Source organism: Apis mellifera, linkage group LG15 (genome assembly GCF_003254395.2).
Source record: "Apis mellifera strain DH4 linkage group LG15, Amel_HAv3.1, whole genome shotgun sequence".
Lineage (NCBI taxonomy): Eukaryota > Metazoa > Arthropoda > Insecta > Hymenoptera > Apidae > Apis > Apis mellifera.
This window is the reverse complement of record NC_037652.1, coordinates 1,469,182-1,489,445: the sequence shown is the minus strand read 5'-3', so window position 1 is coordinate 1,489,445 and position 20,264 is coordinate 1,469,182. Positions and strand designations below refer to the sequence as shown.

The 20,264-nt window shown below is 23.2% G+C and overlaps 2 protein-coding genes across 2 annotated transcripts in view; both read left to right on the top strand.

Moving 5' to 3' along the window:
• LOC411746 overlaps window positions 1-6,197 on the top strand; it is a 58,890-nt gene extending 52,693 nt beyond the window's left edge. Inside the window, exons 4-7 of the mRNA XM_026445401.1 lie at window positions 3,175-3,859; window positions 4,842-5,358; window positions 5,533-5,667; window positions 5,800-6,197. Of these exons, the coding sequence (XP_026301186.1) occupies window positions 3,175-3,859; window positions 4,842-5,358; window positions 5,533-5,667; window positions 5,800-5,946 (1,484 nt within the window). The 3' untranslated portion in view covers window positions 5,947-6,197. The remainder of the gene's footprint in view (window positions 1-3,174; window positions 3,860-4,841; window positions 5,359-5,532; window positions 5,668-5,799) is intronic.
• A 12,529-nt stretch (window positions 6,198-18,726) lies between these two features.
• The window catches only part of LOC409185, a 36,578-nt gene continuing 35,040 nt past the window's right edge, over window positions 18,727-20,264 (top strand). The window contains exon 1 of the mRNA XM_016916837.1: window positions 18,727-18,745. The gene's annotated coding sequence lies outside the window, so the exon portion shown is untranslated. The remainder of the gene's footprint in view (window positions 18,746-20,264) is intronic.

Below are 20,264 nucleotides of genomic sequence, written 5' to 3'. Positions count from 1 at the left end.
ATAACAAATAATTTACAAATTAAATTTATTTAAAGCAGTCATGTTATACGACTCAGCTTGTATATCTGTTAATAAATATATTAGATAATATATTAAATCGATAAATGAACCATAATATATTGAATCGATAAAATAAAATCAATTTAGGGAAATAATCCATATAAGAAAAAGGATTTATAAAAATTAATATTTAAATGATATTTTTTTTTTTGCTATTTGATCAAAAGATTTGCTGTATTTCATGATCAAAATAAATAATTTTTTTCTTTATATGAATTACTATAATTGATCATGTGGTGGTTTCCATTGACATTCTAAGGGTTAGAGAATAAATTATAATATACTTTCATATGTTATTTATGAATTATTTAAAGTGATCACGTTACACAATTCATTTGATACGTAATTTATTTAGTAATTCATATACATAATTAAAAGATAAAAAAAAATTAATTATTTACAACGTTTTTATATTTTTTATTTTTATTTAATTTTTATGTAAATATATTCAAAAATTATTCTTTACTGATACATGAATTGTTATTTTCTTATGTTATTTTTATTTTCCAGTCTTAGATAAATAATCTTTTTCTTTCCAAAATCATTAATTTTATGAATTAGTTGATGTTAATATAATTAATGATATAGTAATTTGCATTGATATTTTAAGGATTAAATTATAATATGCTATTTCTTTCATATATTAAATAATAATATATTAGGATATGATCAATAAACCTTATATAGTTTCTTAAATTCGTTTCATGAATTAATAATTGATAATATAATAGTGTGCATTTTTTAGATATTTTGAAAATTATAATAAATTGTAATATACTTTCTCGACATGTTATTAAATAATAATATATGTTATAAAATTTAAATTAGAATTATGAATGATTTAATATAAAGATATTGAATGATTTTTAAAATTATTTTTATTTTAAAAAATTAGTATATTTAAAAATTCTAATAATTTTCTTTCAATTTTCTTTCTTTATTCATTTTAGGAGATAATTATACAAAAAAGTAATCACATATTTGTCCATATTCCTATTTTTCAAAAAAATCTTTTCAAAACTAAATTTTACATTTTATTTTCATAGTATAAATTTTCTTTTTGTAAAATTTGAGAATATGAAAATGAGAATATTATAGAATTATATTAAAATATAATATACTTAGATATAATTAATTAATATATAAATATTAATATAGATAAATATATATGCAAATATTGTTTTTAGTCATTGTGACTATCTAAAATGTATTTAAAAATATTATATCTATCTAAAAATATAATGAATGATTTATGGCAGTAGACATTAAAAAAATATTGAAGATTCATATATATTTTAAACATTTTATATTCGATGGATTTTTAATATTTATAATATTATTTTGTATTTATTATATAATTTCTATTTCTAAAAAATAAAATAAAATTCAAAGTTTTATCAAAAATGAGTTTTTATATATAAAAAAGAACGAAAATCGTAATTTATTGACGAAAATTATTAATTATTTGATGAAAAAATAATTTTTAATAATAATATAAATAATTAATAGATTGTTTAAAAATAAAATATTACTATTTCTAAAAATACTTTTAAATGTATTAAAATATTATATATATTTTATTCTATCAACAATTTTATTTTTTATATAACTATAAAAAAGATGTTTCAAGTTAATTGATTATAAAACGAGGTTTTTCATCACTGAAAAAAAAAAATATTGTTTTAGAACAATATCAAATTGATGAAATAGTATACTTTTTTCATTTACTTTTTTATGTTATATAATGGTTTTATTATATTGATCCATTTTGTACAAGGTTTTTTATAATATGTGATCTTAATCTTGTAGAAGATTGCGTTCGAGAAAAGTGCTTTTAAAAATTATCTTGGGCTTCGATGGTCGAATTATGTAAGGTCCATTTTTAGATAATAAGATTTTTCATGAAATATTGCTGATTATTTTTAATTAATCTCTTGGGTATTGATTTAATTTTCCATGTGAATCCAATTTAATTTTGTCTGCGCTTGCTGCTTGCTTAAAATTAAATAAAATAAATCGACATAGATATCCTAATATATTACAAACTAATAGTGTGAAATTATTTTTTCATAATTTGTGATTAGTTATCCTTGACATAATATTACGACGTTTTATATTTATACAGTGTTCCTATCATATATGTTGTAATAGTTATAAAAAGATGTGATAAATGAATGATTTTAAAACTACTATTACGTCAAGAAAAAATAAAAATAGTTGTGGAAAATCAAGAAATTTCAATTTAGAGAGTTATGAATATATAATATTATTACAGATTATTATTATAAATAATAAAATAAGAAGTACATAAGAAGTATATGTTATGGATATTATGAAACAATAATTTCTTAATTTTTTTTATTACTATATATTTATTTGTAATAATATTTCGATTCAAATATTTAAATTAAAATATAAATTAAAATTATTGTATAATATCATTGTAAAAAATCATTGTATAAAAAAAATTATGTAAGTATTTTGATAAATAACTTCTGTATGTGAATATTTTACATTTTTTTCTAACATTAATTACAAACGAAAATATATAAAAGTAACGATTATAAATAAAATAAATTTTAAAGTTATAAAAATCAGTAAAGATTGAATTGTATTTTTTAAAATATTTTTTATAAATTATGAGGAAAATAATAGAAGGCGATATTTAATGGTTTGTTATTAACACGATCCATTAAAAATTTAATGCAATTCAATATTGATTGAAATTGAGAAATACTGTCATACAATATCTATATATGAATAGATATATGATTTATAAAATTTTAATCCGATTTCTCTTAAAAAATATTATATAATTTATTGAGTTTCTTCAGTCTGCACATGATCAATAATGCTGTTAAAAATATGGACAATAATTTTTCCCATACAATTTTATTATAATATTTTTAATCCATTATTAATGAATATTTATTAATAAAATATTTATCGATATTGATAATATTATTGATCATATGCAAATCTTTTAAAATAAATATAAATTTTAGAAGATAATAATAGATATAATTTTTCAAAATTTATCTGAATTTATTTAAATAATTAAAATAATAATAAAATTCTTGAAATCTCATATCACCTTCTTTTTCTTTTCCATAGAAAAGGTTAAAATCAGTCCATCCTATTGGAACAACAGAGTTGATGAGGGCGATTCATCGGCTAACGCCACGGAACCAACGGAGGAACGGATGGAATCGACAGATTGTGACAGCAATCCATCAATGGCGTATTGCGCCACACCCAGGAGACTTAGTAGTTCGTCCGTGGAAAGCGCTAAAATACCGGAAGAAGAGGAGAAAAAAACATTCGCGGCAGCTGATTCGACGATGAGGCCGAGAACGGGTCGTATACCTCGAAAGAAACGATCTGTAGGATCTATGGAAGATTTGTGGGACGAGACCGTGTTTGAAGATCCAACGAGAACAGCGAGGACCACTCCGGTGATTAAGATCTCTTTCGGTGCTCAAGGCGAGGGAACCGTTCTGAAGATACCTTCCAAAATCCAGGATCCGGAATATGAGCAGGAAACTGATGATGCTGAGGACGTGCAGACGGAAACGGAGAGAGATCCACTAGAATTGCCGAGAAATTTTGATAATGATTATGATTATCGTGAAGATGGGGAAGAAGATGGACAAGAGCAAGTGGATCCTCAGAAGCAAGGTGTAAAGGATGCAAGTGCTAAAGCTGCGAAACGTGCACTGAAGAAAGCTAAGAAAGAAGCCAGGAGGAAAATGCTCGGTGGTGTTTCGCCTGCGAGATCTCCTTGCAATGGATCACCAAGGTAAAATATGGATTTTGTTAATAAATATTTCATTTAGAAGATTTATAGGGGTAAAATTATTGATAATGTGTACTAAATACTACTAAATGCTTATTAAATATATACGTATTTAATTGATAATTATCGCTTTTATCTTATGTTAAATATTAGCATAATTATTGCATAATGAATGAATTGCATAGTCATAGATTCATACTTTTATGGATGTAATAAAAAGTAATTATTACTGTATATATTAGATAATAGTTATGTACAGACGTAATTGTTATTTAATATATATAAGAATTATAGAAGATATTTGCATATTCTTATTTTCCAATGAAAAATATATATATATATATATTTTTTGATTTTTTTTTATGATAGTATCAAAATTTTAATGAAAATACTATTAAATAATATATATATAAATACTATTAAATAATAACTATGAAATATAATATAATATATTTAGATTTAATAAATTTATATATAAATGCAATAATAAATATAATGTATGATATATCAGGTATGTGATTATTTTTTATAGTTATTATATTATAAAATAAATATTTTATTTTAAATATATTATATTTTTTTATTTTACAAATTACGATTTTTACATTTGAAATAAAAATTTATTGTTAAAGTAAAAAATATAATTTGATATGTTTTCATTATTGTATAAATTTATTTTAATTTTAATTTCTATATATTTTGTAAATCATGTTTCTGCATATTGCATTTAAAAAAAAAATTATTGTTTTGAAAAAATATTATTATTTTGAAAAAACAAAAGAAAAAATAAAGTAGTGTATGCAAATGAAAATAATTGATCAAATTTTTAATAATTTCAAAATAAATGAAATATAATATTGATTTAATGCAACATTCATTACTTAATAACTTAATTAAAAATTTTATTTTCAAATATATTAATAATTTTATGTATTTCTCATTATAGCTTATTATGATATTAATTATAATATATTTTTTGTTATAGATATAATCCTACATATGATACTCTATCATACCACCGACGCAAACATAAAGTGAAACATAAAAAAAAACACAAGGAAGACCGCAAACACAAGAGTCAACAATCGCAGCATCAACAGCAAACATGCTTGGAACCTGGAAGCACTGAGAATCAACAAAATTGGAATGTTCTTCCTGGTAGCGAATCGTACACAGCCATAAAGGAGCAGTGCCTGAAGCAAAAATTATCCATATCTCTGAAGAGATTGAATACAAACGCTTATGCTAGATGTGATTATCCTGTGAGTAATTCTTCGTCGGGTTGTAAGAGTCCTGGTGCCAGCAGTGATGAACTGAGTGAACAGGAACCTGAAGTCGATGCCGGCGAGATTGCTCCAGACTTTCCGCCACAGTCTCATCCTTTGATGATGCGTCTTGCCGCGACTCCTGTTGAACATTGTCTTACTGCTAATGGTAGAAGAATGGATGTTGGTGATGTGGTGTGGGGAAAGATTCATGGATTTCCTTGGTGGCCTGGAAAAGTATGCATGGAAATATATTTCAACGATAATATGAAATTATACATTGAATATTGTAGATATTTAATATTTGTGTTTTATGTCATATTGGTTCTTTTATTTTCTATTATTTGTTGATATAATCATTCAATTTAAATAAATGTTGTAATTTTGAATATTTGTTTTATTTTTTTATAGGTCCTTAGTATAACAGTTTCTTGTAAAGAGGATGGTACATCATCTGGGCCACAAGCTCACGTCGCCTGGTACGGTTCTTCTACTAGTTCTCTTATGTCGTGTGACCAGTTAAGTCCATTTTTAGAAACATTCAAGGTAACTATTTAATATATTATCTAAAGCATTTTTTTAATTTAAAAAAAAAAATTTTATCATTAATTTTTAGTCGCTGTAATGGAATAATCAATCAACAGTTTAATAATTAATATCATTTGACACTTGTTTCAGACGCGGTACAATAAAAAGAAAAGAGGTCCATATAAGGAGGCGATACGACAAGCGCAGAACGAGGCCCGAAGTCAGATCACGCCTAACTCGACAAGCAACGTGTTAAACGTGTGTAGTTCACCGCGCGAGGTCAACGTTCTCTCCTAAGGGAAGGTGCATAGCGTTCGACACCATTCCTTTAACTGCCGGGTATCTGTCGGAGAATAGTTCTAACGACGGATCAAAATCGTCATGTGTAATATATAAAACAAATTTTTGTACATAATTGACCTTAGCATTAATGGAATAGCTCTTGATCGGTGTTCTAATTCAGTTCAGTCGCGTCTGCTATCGTCGTCCACGTTAAATATGATTGAACCAACAGTGATACCGATGCTAAATGAAGTTTACTGCCATCACTGGCGCGTTTTTTTTTTTCTATCCTCAGCTTTTTTCAAGCGACACATTTAGCGCGTAAAATATATTTAGATAGGATATTATAATCTCTAGAGATGACACGTCAGCTCTCGAGAAATAATTTCGTATTAAAACATATGACTTCTATTTGATAAATAGACATCAGACAACACACATAATATTATTACACAAGAACATTAAAAACATGGGTGTCCTCATGATGATTTAATGATGCTCGTTTACTTAAATTTCATATATATATATATATATGCATATATATATATTATTCATGCGTATATATTTCTATTAATGATTTCATTGTGATTATTATGTCGAGAATAAGTGTAATATACATCCAGTGCGGGCAGTGAATCTTCGATAGAGTCCGCAGATGTTTCTAAAATCGGTTTTGACTCAATTAGTTGCTTGTTTATAATTCAGAGATTTGAGTACATGGACAATACACTTTCGACAAGTGAATTTAAGTCACGATATTTTTAACGTGAAGGATCGCTGAATGTTTGTGGAACTTTAACCGAGGATAAGACTTAAATTGTAAAATGAACAGCTTTATATTTTACATGATTGAACATATAGATTGATTCCTCCTAATTGGAACATACTACAATTTTTTTTTAAGCAAAAATGAAAAAAGTTAGAAACATTTCTAATATAATTTAGGTATTATGAAAATACACCAGGAATTTAATTTAAAAAATAAATACTTTATAAATTACTTTTTTCCTACATGTCAAAGATCTGGCAAAAATATAATTTTATATTCTTCATAAGAAATTTTTTTTATGCTTATACCTAAAAATGGTGTAGTGTGTTCAAATTAATATATTATATATACTAAGAAAATAATCGACATACGGAATTCTTTGCAGTGTTTCGTATCTTGCATTCTTTGTTATCTAATAAAGTGAAGTTGAGCACGTGACAGTGAAATGCAAATATAACATCGAAGACTATAACAATTAAAATATTTTTCAGTGCTAAATTTAATAAAATATAATGTCTTAACATAATAGAGATAATTCAATAATTCGTTACAAGAAAATAATTAAATACATTGAATAATTGTCTAAACAATTAAAAAAATATTTTTTATTATTTAGAGCAATATTTTTTTTTTAAATTATAACCTATTCTTAAGAATGCTCAAAACAATTGAATTGAATAATTTGAATTTATAATATAAATTTAAATATCAATTAAGAAAAAAATTAACACATCTTTATTATTAAATATTATTAAATATTTAAATATTTAATATTTAGATATTTTCCTAAATAATTCATTTTCAATTTTACAATTTTTAAAATTGTAACATTTAATATGAATATTTAATAAAAATGTCACAAAGAAGATTAAAAAAATACAATGATATAATGATATTTTTTATATAGTATTATTGAATTAATATTTAGAACATAACTAAATAATTTATATTAATTACAATAAATTATAATAATTTCAATACATAGTATTCAATACTTTAATATTATATGTTATTTAACAACATGCTAGAAAATATAAAAAAAAGTGCTATTTATAAAAATATAGTATTTAATACTATAATGTATATTTATATATACTATAGTATTTAATACTAATATATATTTTAATAAACGCAATAAGAAATATATTAAAATAAAATATTGTATAATAATATTAATATATTTGCCGTATATATAATATTTAAATGACATAATATGCATATACGTGTATAAGAGTGTTTGAAATATCATATAACTTTAATCATCAGTCAAATTGTTCGATTCACTGATCTTTTAAATAGTTCAAACATTATAGATAAGTTTCCAAGTTTAAAAATCAATCGATATAAAACATTGTCATGCAAAACAGTAGTCTCATGTTTCATATTTTACAATCACGCGCTCAACTTTTCTAGCGAGTTTCGTTTACGCTTCGTGCCAACACTGCCAACGATTTAACCATGTTGTTTCAATATTTTTTCGTCACCGACGACTATCCTCGTTGAGTCAACAAATAGGCTGAATTCCAAATGTCGAATAATTTATAATTGATCGATCATCCAAATCTTCTATTACATTAAATATCCACGGTGTCTAATATTATCCTGTTGATAAGAAATGATAAAAAAAGTCTTGTTTTTATTTAACAAATAATGTTACGTCTCTCAATCAATCGACGAATCCCGGTGTTCCACTTTTTTGTAAATTTTTTTCTTTTTTTTTTTCTTAGTTTTTATTCTTCTTCTTCTTTTTTTTTTTTAACTTTTTTTAAGTTTTTTTTTTCTTTTTAAACTCATGATGTACTCATGATGTAATAATTCGTCTCTGTAGAATATATGACATTCAGTTTACATAAAAAAGTTACTGTTTCCATTGTAACTAGTACTTAACCTTTTTCTTTTTCATTGTGTCAATGACTCGTCACTGCCTCAAAATAGAATTTCTTTCATTCTTTATTTTTTCTTGGAGGTTAAGCTCATACTTGACTTTCTCTAATTTCTTTAATTTTCATTATTTCTTTTTTTCTTATTATCGTTTGAATTTCAAAGATTATCTTCAAAACTAAATTTTTTGAAAATCATCTATAATGAATTCATTCTTTTCTCTCTACTTGATATATATTAAGTTAGTGATTTAAATCTTTATATATATATTGTGTAATAATATTTGGCTATTTTTATCATAATTATTATTATATCATTCCCTTTATTTTTGTCATATTTAAAAATCTGAAATTAAAATTTACTTAATTTTCATTTCATTACATAAAAGCCCCTTATCTAAATTTCTTTTCAATTATAATTGTAAAATATAACCCTATAAAAATAAAAATGTTTTTTGGATCGATCTAATTTATAAATAAATTGAAACATAAAATTAAATTTTAACATGAACAAACAAAATAAAATGAAAATATTAAATTCCATTCAATGAAGATTTTTTAAAGAGTAGTTAAAAATAAAAAATTTCAAATTTTTAATTTTTTGATTTGGTAATCATTAAATATCTGTTAAAATATCTGTTTCTCTTCAATCGTAAAAAATAGTAACGAAAATAAAAGTGAAATTCGATCGATTTCGTTTTAAAATATTTCCATCGAGAACGTATGTGTATTGGAGTATTCCAGGGAATAGAATAAAGAAAACGAGGATCATCACGCTACGAAAGAGCGTCAATATTGCGATATCCAATATTTATTTCGATATCACCAATCACGTGTAAGCTTGATATTTGCTCTGTGCTTCAACGGAGATTTTCATCAAAATCTCGCTGTTGGCCAGACGGTAAATCTCTCATTTCATCTTCATCTTCGTTCGAATTTCTCTACCTTTTTTGAACGTCGTTCGATTTCAGGATTAGCTTTGAGATTAAGTTCTTCGAAAACTGTCCATAATGAATTTCTTAACTTTTTTTTGCAGACTTGGGCGAAATTTATTTCATACAATAATTTAGAACTAATTATTATTTCAAATAATACTAATTATTATTATTTAATAGGTATTTTTAAATTAATGTTATGTTTTTTTATTTGATTAAATAAAAGAATTTGAGACAATATTAAGAAGATATTAAGTTGAAGAATTATTCTTTTTGAAAAGAAGAACAAAAATATTTAAAAATGTTTATTTTTTTTTCAATGAATTTTTTTCTTTAATGAAAAGAAATTTTTTTGTTGAAAATTTTTTTTAACAAAATATTAGTTGTTATTATAAATATATATATTAGTTACGTTATTATAAAAATATTGTAAATGTTAATTCTAATTATATTGCATAAAAATTCTATCAATCTATAAATCTAATTAAATCATAAAATTGTGTTGAATCTTATGATTAAAATTAGATAAGATTTGTTTTTATTATAAATGTTTTAAATAATTATTTGTGGAAATAATGAATTTATTTCTTAATTAAAAATTTATTCTTGAAATAGTATTTATAATAAATAATAAATGTAATAATTAAGTTTATAATAATACTAAAGTGAGAATTAATAATAGTATTGAGAATTAATAATATAATACACATTGAAAATTATATTAAGAGATCAATTATTTTCATTCAAAACCAAATAATAAATAAAAATTATATTTTTTTTTATTTAAAAGTTAATTACAAATGTACTAATTTAATTTTTATATGAAATATTTTATAATTCGTATAATTTTGTTATTTTTGTTATTTCAAAAATATATAATTTCTCAAATAACTTCAAAATATAGTTTAAAAATAATTTGAAAATTTTCTTCAGATTGCCCAGGTTTGCTTCTACATTCTAATTACATTTAAAAAATATTTAAAATTCATGAGACAGAATTTTGAAATGATTATTTCACAGAATACTGCAAAAATTTTCATGTTCTTCGTCGATGATCGAGAGATATGTGTGTAAATAAAATTTTTGCATTTTCAATAAATTCTTCGATAGAAGGAATAATTGTGATTTCTTAAAATTTGATAAAAGTGACGTTACGTACACTGGAAAAATATTTTTTCGAAAAAAAAAAAAAATAAAAATAAAAAAAAATTAATTGTTTATGATGATGTTTATAATGATTTACGATTCATTTCCAATGAATAACATGTGGACGTAAAAGTGGATTTTTTTTGTTAATGAATAGGCTTCTGATATTATCTTATAGTATGTGAATTGATGATTAATGGCTGCTTGATTGATTGACTGTCGATTTTCCTCAAAAGTGAGATACAATTTGAGATTTGAATTGAATGATGACAGTTGACGTGACAGGTGAAAGTTAATGATCTACGAATTTTATTATTGTAATAATTTTCCAAGTGGAACAGTTAGTTATGTGTTCTTCTTTTTTAAATTATTACTTAGAGAAATTTTTTTTATTTTCATATATAGTATATTTAGTCTTTTCAAGACAAGTCTCTCTATTTTATATTTTTTTCGAGTCTTGTCGCGGGATATTAGTATAATATATCTTTCTAAAAAAATAAATTAGTTGATTTAAAAAATTATTGAATTGTAACATATGGGATTTTTTTTACATAAGATATTTCAAATTTCTTTTATTCAATCGAACGATCATCGATTGAATAAAGAAATTATTTATAAATAATTACCATAATTTTGTGTTTTGTTTATAAAAAATTTTTATATTTTACATAAATTTTAAATAAATTTTGCAAAATTATTTTTCTCTACGTACGTATAGTTTTTATCAGAAAACTAGAAATTTTTTAATGATAATAAAAAAAAAAAATTTAATTTCTTTGAAAAATGATATGAAATATATTATTCTAATAAAATATTATTAAAAATGTCAAATTAATTATTATAATTTTAATTGGAATTTTTAATTTAAAATATTTTTCTTCCATTGCAATCATTTAAATATAAATTGAATTCGAATAAATTGAATTTTTTTGTTTATATTTCTATAATTAATGTTTCTTAATAAATCAATGCCAACTATTAGTATTTTGAATATTATATAGCTATTTATATATAATTTTCAGATAATTACTATCTTCCTTTTTCTTACAATATTTCGAAATAAACATTTCATATGTTACAATCCAATTAAAAAAAAAAAAAAAGAATAAGAAAAGGAAAAACATTATAATAATTTTCCACTACGAACATTAATTAATTATAGTATAATTGTCGATGTGTAAAGAAAACAAGTTATATAATATACGCGTGAAGAATAATTAAAAACATCTAAACGCCATTAATATATCATAAATGGCGTTTCAAGAAGACAACGCACCGGAAATCGCGTACCATACAGAGAGTTCCATAAAAAGATTTTGGATATTTTCGTTGTCTTTAATCCTTTATAATATAATTACAATTATATTATGTAATTAAATAATTATGTATATAACTACATAATTATTTTTTATGTGAGTGAATAATTGTATATTATATATAATTAAATAAATAAGTAATTATTATTACAATGAATTACACGATTGATCGCAGATCTTTGTTTAAATAGTAAATATTTTATTGAAGATCATAGAAAAAAACATGGTAAATTATATTATTATATTGCACAGATTTAAGTGAAATACATTATTAATTTTACATTTTATATTAACTATTAATTCTTTTTATTTCATTTTAATATTTAAATTATTTTACCAAATATGAAATATTTAAATTTAAAAAATATTTTCTATTTTTGGTTTTTTTTTTTTGTAAAATTTTCTTGATTCACTTTAAATTCTTTTTCTTTTAAACTATATATCGTATTTAAATAATTAAAAAATTATCATCGTGTTTTTTCTATGTAATCTTCAATTTCAAGTCGAACCTTTGGAACTCAAACTTTTATAAGACTGGTTTTTGTTTCCTTCTATTGCATTGTAATGATCTCTACAAATCGAAGTAATTACTTAATTCGAATTATTTGCTATACGTTTAGATCCAATATTTTATTTAACAGATTAAATTTTTATTTAACAGATCAATTTTTATAAGCATCAAATATACATTACCGATATTTCTATTCATCTTGAAGTAGTAATTATGACCTATGAATATGACCTGTCAGAAATTATAATCTAAGAAAAGATGGTATTTTTCTTTTTTTTAGCCTTTAGCCTTTCACATAGGAATCATATTATGATTCATGATACACATTCAATCATTTTCTCATATAATCATAAATTATGTTTCATATTACGTGCTTTTCAATTATAAGATATTCATCTATATGTATAATTTTATAGCATTTATTGAAACTATTATAAATAAGCAAAAACACGATTGATATTCAGAGAACTTACAATTGGAAAAATATTAATCTTTGTGTAATGACACAAAAATTGTACAAATTGTCTTTTATTAAAAGAAATCGAAGCAAAAATTTGTATATCTTGAAGATTTGATTGTTGTCTTTTGAAATTTGAGTTATCGAGGTTCGACTATGATATATATCCATATATATATAAAATGATTTATATAACATAATTAGTCGGCTTATCATTATACAAAAGAGGGTTAATTTACACGGAGAATGAGATTTATCCATTGTTGAAAAACGATAAAAAAAGAAAAAAAAAAAAAAGAATCTTAGAATATGTACGTGAATAAAAATTCACGTGAAAATTAGCCCTTGAAATTATTTGTCGTGTTTGTTGACGAAAATTTAAAAAGTATTTGCGAGGGAGAAAAATAAAAAGTAACGATCGATCAATCGAAAGATGAAGATAGATAGATAAATAATGAAATAGACGAATAATAAAATGTGTATGAATGAATAAAAGTGCGAGTGTATGATGAAAGATAAAAGATAAAAGAGGGGGGAGGGGGGGGGGGGGAGAAAAAACAAAGCGACAAACTAAGATGTTTTTAAGTAACTGTGATTTTTTCAAATATATATTATACATAAATATAACGAATTAATTTCTACGCATAATATAAACAATGAATAATAATAACTATATGATGATAATTACGAAGATGTATCGATGTCGCTTGTGTTCGTGCGAACGTCGTAGAAACATTATTTCGACTAATACACATATCGTTTAGAAAAGCGTTAATTATCGCTATTAATTAATACATCATCATCGATTCATTATTCGATTCGTAATTAGTTAATCGATCATTATCATTGCGAATATTCACTGACTCGAGTCATTGTTGTTAAATAAAATCACGTGATCGACATCTAGGAATATTTGATATTGAGTTCACGAATCTGAGATATGAAATAGAAAATAAAAGAAAGAAATTGTACGACTAAGATCTAGAGGAATCGGAGGTTGAGTTAAAAAATTTTATGATATAAAACTATTTTCCCATATGTATTAGTTTATTCATGGAATTATTGAAAATATGAATAACATGATAAACATGATAAATTTGTTTTTCACATAGAAATTAATAATTTGCTAAAATTATTGCAACTTAAGGACTCGATTCGGTGAACATAGTATAAATATGTACGAATGGTGGTGCATTGCCTAAAGACTCTTCACGTACATTACGTATATATACATTCAGTCCACACACTTAAATACGAAGTTCAATTGTTAATTACTTATGTAATTGTATAAGAGAGCCACGTGTCATCTATGTAATATCATTGTATTCTGTAATGGACACATACACCGAAGTACACGTACACGCATACAAACACACGTAGATTTATTACACACTTTTCGTCGCCTCCCGTCGAAAAAATCGCTGTTCGCCATTTTGCGAATCTCTTCTTACTTCTTTTTCCTTCTATTTCTTTTTCTTTTCCCCATTTTTTCATTTCTTTTCTTTTCTTTTTTTTTCTTCCTTTTTTCTTAAATCAATTTTTCACGAACTGTTCCTAATAAAAAAAAAAAAATAAAAAAATATAAAAAAAAATAAAAAAAAATAAAAAAAAAAATAAAAACGCCACTGTACCACGCTGAACCTATTGTTGAGCAGAACAAATTGTGTACGTATATACAAAACAGGTCGTCAAGCTTCTCGACGACGATTTTCCCGCTCGATTTCGAGTTAAACGGACGCCATTGTATTCGCGATCTAATAGGGTTTAGCTCTGAATTAGGTACTTAAATAATTGACAATAGAAAGTATTGTTATCGCCGTTCAATTCTTCGGAGCACGAAAATTAAATTTTCATGTATATTTTTTTTTTTGTTTTTGAATAATCGAAACAAAGACAATATCTTATACAAAATATGCGAAACCAAAATGACGAAATGGAAAGCTAATTTTTTTTAAATTCATATGATTTAGAAATATCAATCAACTAATATTAATAATATTAAATTTTTTCACTAAATATTTTATATTTGTGTCAATTTTAATAAAAAGAGAATTTAATATTGAGAATTAATTATTAATTGAATTATCATTATATATTCTTTATGATAAAGGAAGAAGTATCATTTTTATAATAAATTTTGAAAATTTTATTTTTTTTTACATCATATATACAAAACGAATATATTTTAAGTATTTCAAAATATTATCGCAATCTCTTCGATTAATTATTCTTAATTTTAGGATTATTAAAATATCGAAAAATTATGATTAATTTATAATTACAATTACAAAAGTTAATTCAAATTAATTTAAAATTATATATTATAATATTTCTAGAAAAAAAAATAGAATTCACACAAAAATAAAATTTATAACGACTTCCATTGCGATAATAATAAAATGAAAAAGTTTGAAGAATACCTCGAGCTCCAAAAGTTGGACGACGACTAGGGATTAATTGTCGCTATTGTTTTAAATAGCGCTAGCTTGGTTTGCATATAGCCTAGTTGACCGTACAGCGAATCGATCAGTGCCCCATTCTTCGTTTTCCTCACGAGTTTTCCCCCTGCTGCTCGACATAGGTGCGGCCCTGTCCTGAAAAAGAAGTGTTCATTTTTCGATGATTAATCCACTATGTGGAGAAACCGCGTACGCGCATGCGTACAACGTGTATCTCTTAAACATGCGCGCGCAGAGGCGAATGATGAATTTTCGGGGGTCCCCGAGAAATAGTTAAGAAAACTATGTTTCTAAATGAATATAACCCGATTAGACGAGGGGAAATAGATGCATATAAGTACAAATAAACAAGCCTGAACGAATATTTCTATAGAGCAGTCCCATTTTCCTTTTTATAATGAGAAAGAAACAAGAAACCATTTGTAAAATCATGATTAATATTCTATAAGACGATTAGAAATCCTTTATAATATGTATAAAATTTTGTTGAATTTTTCTCGGTAAATTCGTACGTTTGTAAGAGTGAGATTGGAAAGGAGTCGAATTTTGCTTAGATCTTATTATTATTTACAATTTTACACTTGATTTAAATGTGTATTCATCTTTGAAAGATTGAAAATAGAATAAGTAGCTATTGTACTCAGAAATGTTTGTTTTAAATCTACTCTGTATGATTCAATGATTCAATGATGGAATTATAGAGAATGAATTGAAATAACTGAAATATTAATTAAGTGAGTTCATTTCGAGATAATTCAATATAATGCATATCTTTGTTAAATCAATGTTATATTCTCGATTTGCGTGTAACTTGTAAAATGGGGGATCTATTGTATTTGAAGTACTATAGAACTTTAGAAGAATAAGAAATTTTATATTGCATTTTACATGATGGCGTTAAAGTGCAATAAATAAAAATGATGATAAATGGCGAGGCCCTGAAAGCCTATTTCAAATTTAGAAAGCCACCATTGTTGTATTTTGAAATGAAGCCTCCATTGTGATTTTTTGCTTAAATAATGTGTCATAAATAAAATTGACTTCGGAATGATATAAAGTAAAAGTAATAGGTAACCTATATTCTGAACTTTATTCTTAATAAAATTAAATACAAAAATGAATATTTAATAAAAATTTTACTATCCCAAGCATGGAGTATTTTTTCCATTCCAAAAAAATTCGATTCCTTTTCTTAACACATCAAATTTGTGTTAAATTCTTCTTAAATAACACTTAATGTCAAATAATAAAAAAAAAAGATTGAAAAAATAAATAATAAATAATAGCAAAATTGAATGTAATTTTTTATTTTTTACTAAAATTTTATTTATATATTATTAATTTTTGCTTAATATAAAAAAAAAAAAACAAAATAAAATATTTACATCTTTTAAGAACGAATTAATGATTTTCTTGATGTAAAAATATTCTTAGCTATTCTAAGAAACAGAAAGTGAGAATTTGACCCACGGATTACACATTCGCCGCTGCCGATCTTAGAACTTCCGGTCACAAAGATTATTAAGAAATGGTCGTAATCGCTATTGGACCTGTATTTTTTTAATAAAAATCAGAAAAACAACCGTCTTGCGATTCTGTCGAACATCATATTTGATGCATATTCTATAACAATTAAAAAAAAAAAAAGTAGAAAGAAAAAAATAGAAAGAAAAATAAAAAAAAGAACAAAAGAAACAACGTGTATTTATTAGAAAGAAAGAAGGAGATTGATGATCATTTTAATGGAAGTTAAAGTTTCTCCTTTGTATCAATTTGTCAAAATCAAATCAAAAAAAGAACATACATACATATACACGTACAAAATATAATATATATATTCAACATATATAGGGAAAAACATTGGCTTACATACACGAAGATTTCAATTTCATTCGCGAGTATGATAACAATCGATGGTCAGTCAGTTGCAGTTGAAAAACACATGCCATTTATAAAGAAGAAAAAAAAGACCATACAATTTTGTACATATTATTTAAAAACAAAAGAAACGAATATTTAAACTACGATGATCTAGATGGCGCACATGAGTTTTTCATCAAATTAAACTAGGGAATACGAGTGCTTAATGGGAACAAAAAGGACATTGTTCAACCTCCCTTTTCTTCTTATATTTCTTTTTTCCTTTTTTTCTTACTTTCTTTTATTTTACTTTTTCTTCTTTGTTTTGCTTCTCTTTCATTATTTATCCTTTATTCTTTTTTTCATTTTTTTTTAAATATCTTGTTTTGTTCATTTTTAAAAAATTATTTTTATTTTTGATCACGTTTCTCACTTTAACTTTGCAGAGGAACGCATATAATGCTTCTCGAGTAACTGTTTGTCGAGAATTTTTGTTTTGCTTTTTTTTTTTTTTCAAATTTTATTAAAGATTTCATAGTAGAAAATAAAGAAATGAAAAAGAGAAAAACCGTAATAAATGAATACTTCGTATTATTTTTATTTTTATTTTTCGATGTAATGATATTTTCTAAGAACAGAATAAAATAGAAAAGATGGAATTTAGTTTTGTCTATGTCTTATTTTATAAATTAAAATATAATATATATTATAAAATAATAAAAATTTAATACAAATTTCTTTTTGTATTTAATATAGAATGAAAAGTTTTTTTATTTAAAAAAATTGAAGATTGTATAGACACAGATTTTTTTGTTTTTTTTCTAAAAAAATCTTTAGACTAATTAAGATTTTATAATGAAAATAAATTAATTTATAATACAAATTTTTATTTTTTAAATTTTAAATTTTAATTTCAATATTAATTTTATTATTTATTATATATAAAAATTATTTATTATATATAATAATTTATTTTTTAAAATTCTGATTAATAGTAGATTAATAATAAAATTTATTGAAAAGAAATTATTTAAAATTATTTAAAGTTATTATTCACAAAATTTTATTTTATTTTATCGTTATTTTTGTTTTAATTTTAATTTTCAATATAAATATCTTTATTTTATTTTCTATTTTGAAATAAGTTTAGTTTCTTTAAAACTTAATGAACAAAAATAGTTTTTAACATGAACTGAATATAATTGATAAAAATCTATACTCAATAAGTATTAAAGATAACATATATTTTATATAATTGTACACTATATAATCATAGTTTTTAAGGTGATAACAGACTAAAAGCAACAATAAATTGTGCACAGATAAGACTTGTTCAAATAGAACGCACATTTTCTAAGTAATATTTCAGTTTTGTAAAATAGAAATCGATATATCATCCATATATGTATCTCCACTGACATAATCGCTACCATCAGTGTCATCATCGCATTATTTCTGAAAGCGCAGTTTGCCTGCATTATGTGAGTATATACGCCATCATTCTCTTAAGCATAAGATAAAATGACACTCAATTTATTTCATTATTTCGTTGAATTCCCATCAAAATATCACTTCTCTGGAAATCATAAAAACGAGAGATGGGAAAAAAGGAAAAGGGAAACGAAAAAAAGATAGTCTTTTATTAAATGGCTTCATCTTCTTGAGTGTTTCAAAATGGAGCAATATTCAATTTCCGAGTTGCATAAAAATTGTAGTTATCTTTTTGATAGAAAGTTTATGCTTATTTTTATTAAAATTTATTGATATATTAAAAAAAATTGTTAACGTGATGAAAATTGAGAAGTTATTGATTATGAATTTAGTAATAATTTCATATTAATAAAAAATTTTATTGATATAAAAAGTTGTAAAAGAAAATTAAGGTTTAAAAAAATTTTTAATTTTTAAATTTAAAATTATAATTTTGAAATAATTTGAAAAATTTTATGATTAATTTTATAATACCGGAATAATGAAAATTTATGTAAGTGAAGAAAATAAATTTTTATTAATTTGATTACGGATTATTTTTAGTTTTATCTATTAGATATTACTCATTTATATATTTATTTTAATTTTTTTTATTTAATTTTCTTCAATTTCTTATTAATACATAATAATGTTTCCTACAAAAAATTACATATCGTATTATGTATTATGTAATAAGACGTGTAGAACAAATTTTTGCACTCGGTAATAAGTATAATCTTAGTAAATATTACTACTGATAGTATTAATGATACTTGTATTGAAAGATACGCGACAATTTAGAGATTTATTTTCTATATAGATAACATATACTATCACATATATTATATATATGATAAATTGTTCTTTGAAATATAAATTAATTTTATTTTAATATTTTAATTTTACAATAATAAAGAATATTTTATTTTATTCTTTTTCATTCAAAATTATATTTAAATTTAATTAAAAAGTATCAATTTTTTACTGATTTTTTTATTGATCAACTTTGTTGTTGATTTTGATTTATATTATATTTTATTTAAATATTGAATTAAATAAATAAAAATTTATTTAAATATTATAATTAATGTTATTTTATTTAAATAACATTAAACACATTTTAATATTGAAGGTAAAAGGAAATGATTAAATATATGGTTATAGTTATGGTTTAAAAACATATTATTTTAAAGGTCAACTCAAAATTATTAGTGCCATTTTGTTGCACATGAAATTTGTCTGAAATTTGCTAAAATTTATCTTGACTTCACTTTGATTTAAAAAAAAAATAGTTAAGAGAGTTCATATAATTTGAAAGTCATTTTAAAAGTCACTCTGATGTCACTTACATTTTATTACATATTAAATTTTTGACCTTTACATTATCTAATCCGGTTCGATTTATCTGTAAAATTATCTGTAAAAGATCTTAAAATGACAATATTTAAATAAAAAGTTAAATAATAAATACAAAAATATAAGTTTATATCAAAAAAATTAAAAAATAATAGAATAAAATTAATTTATATT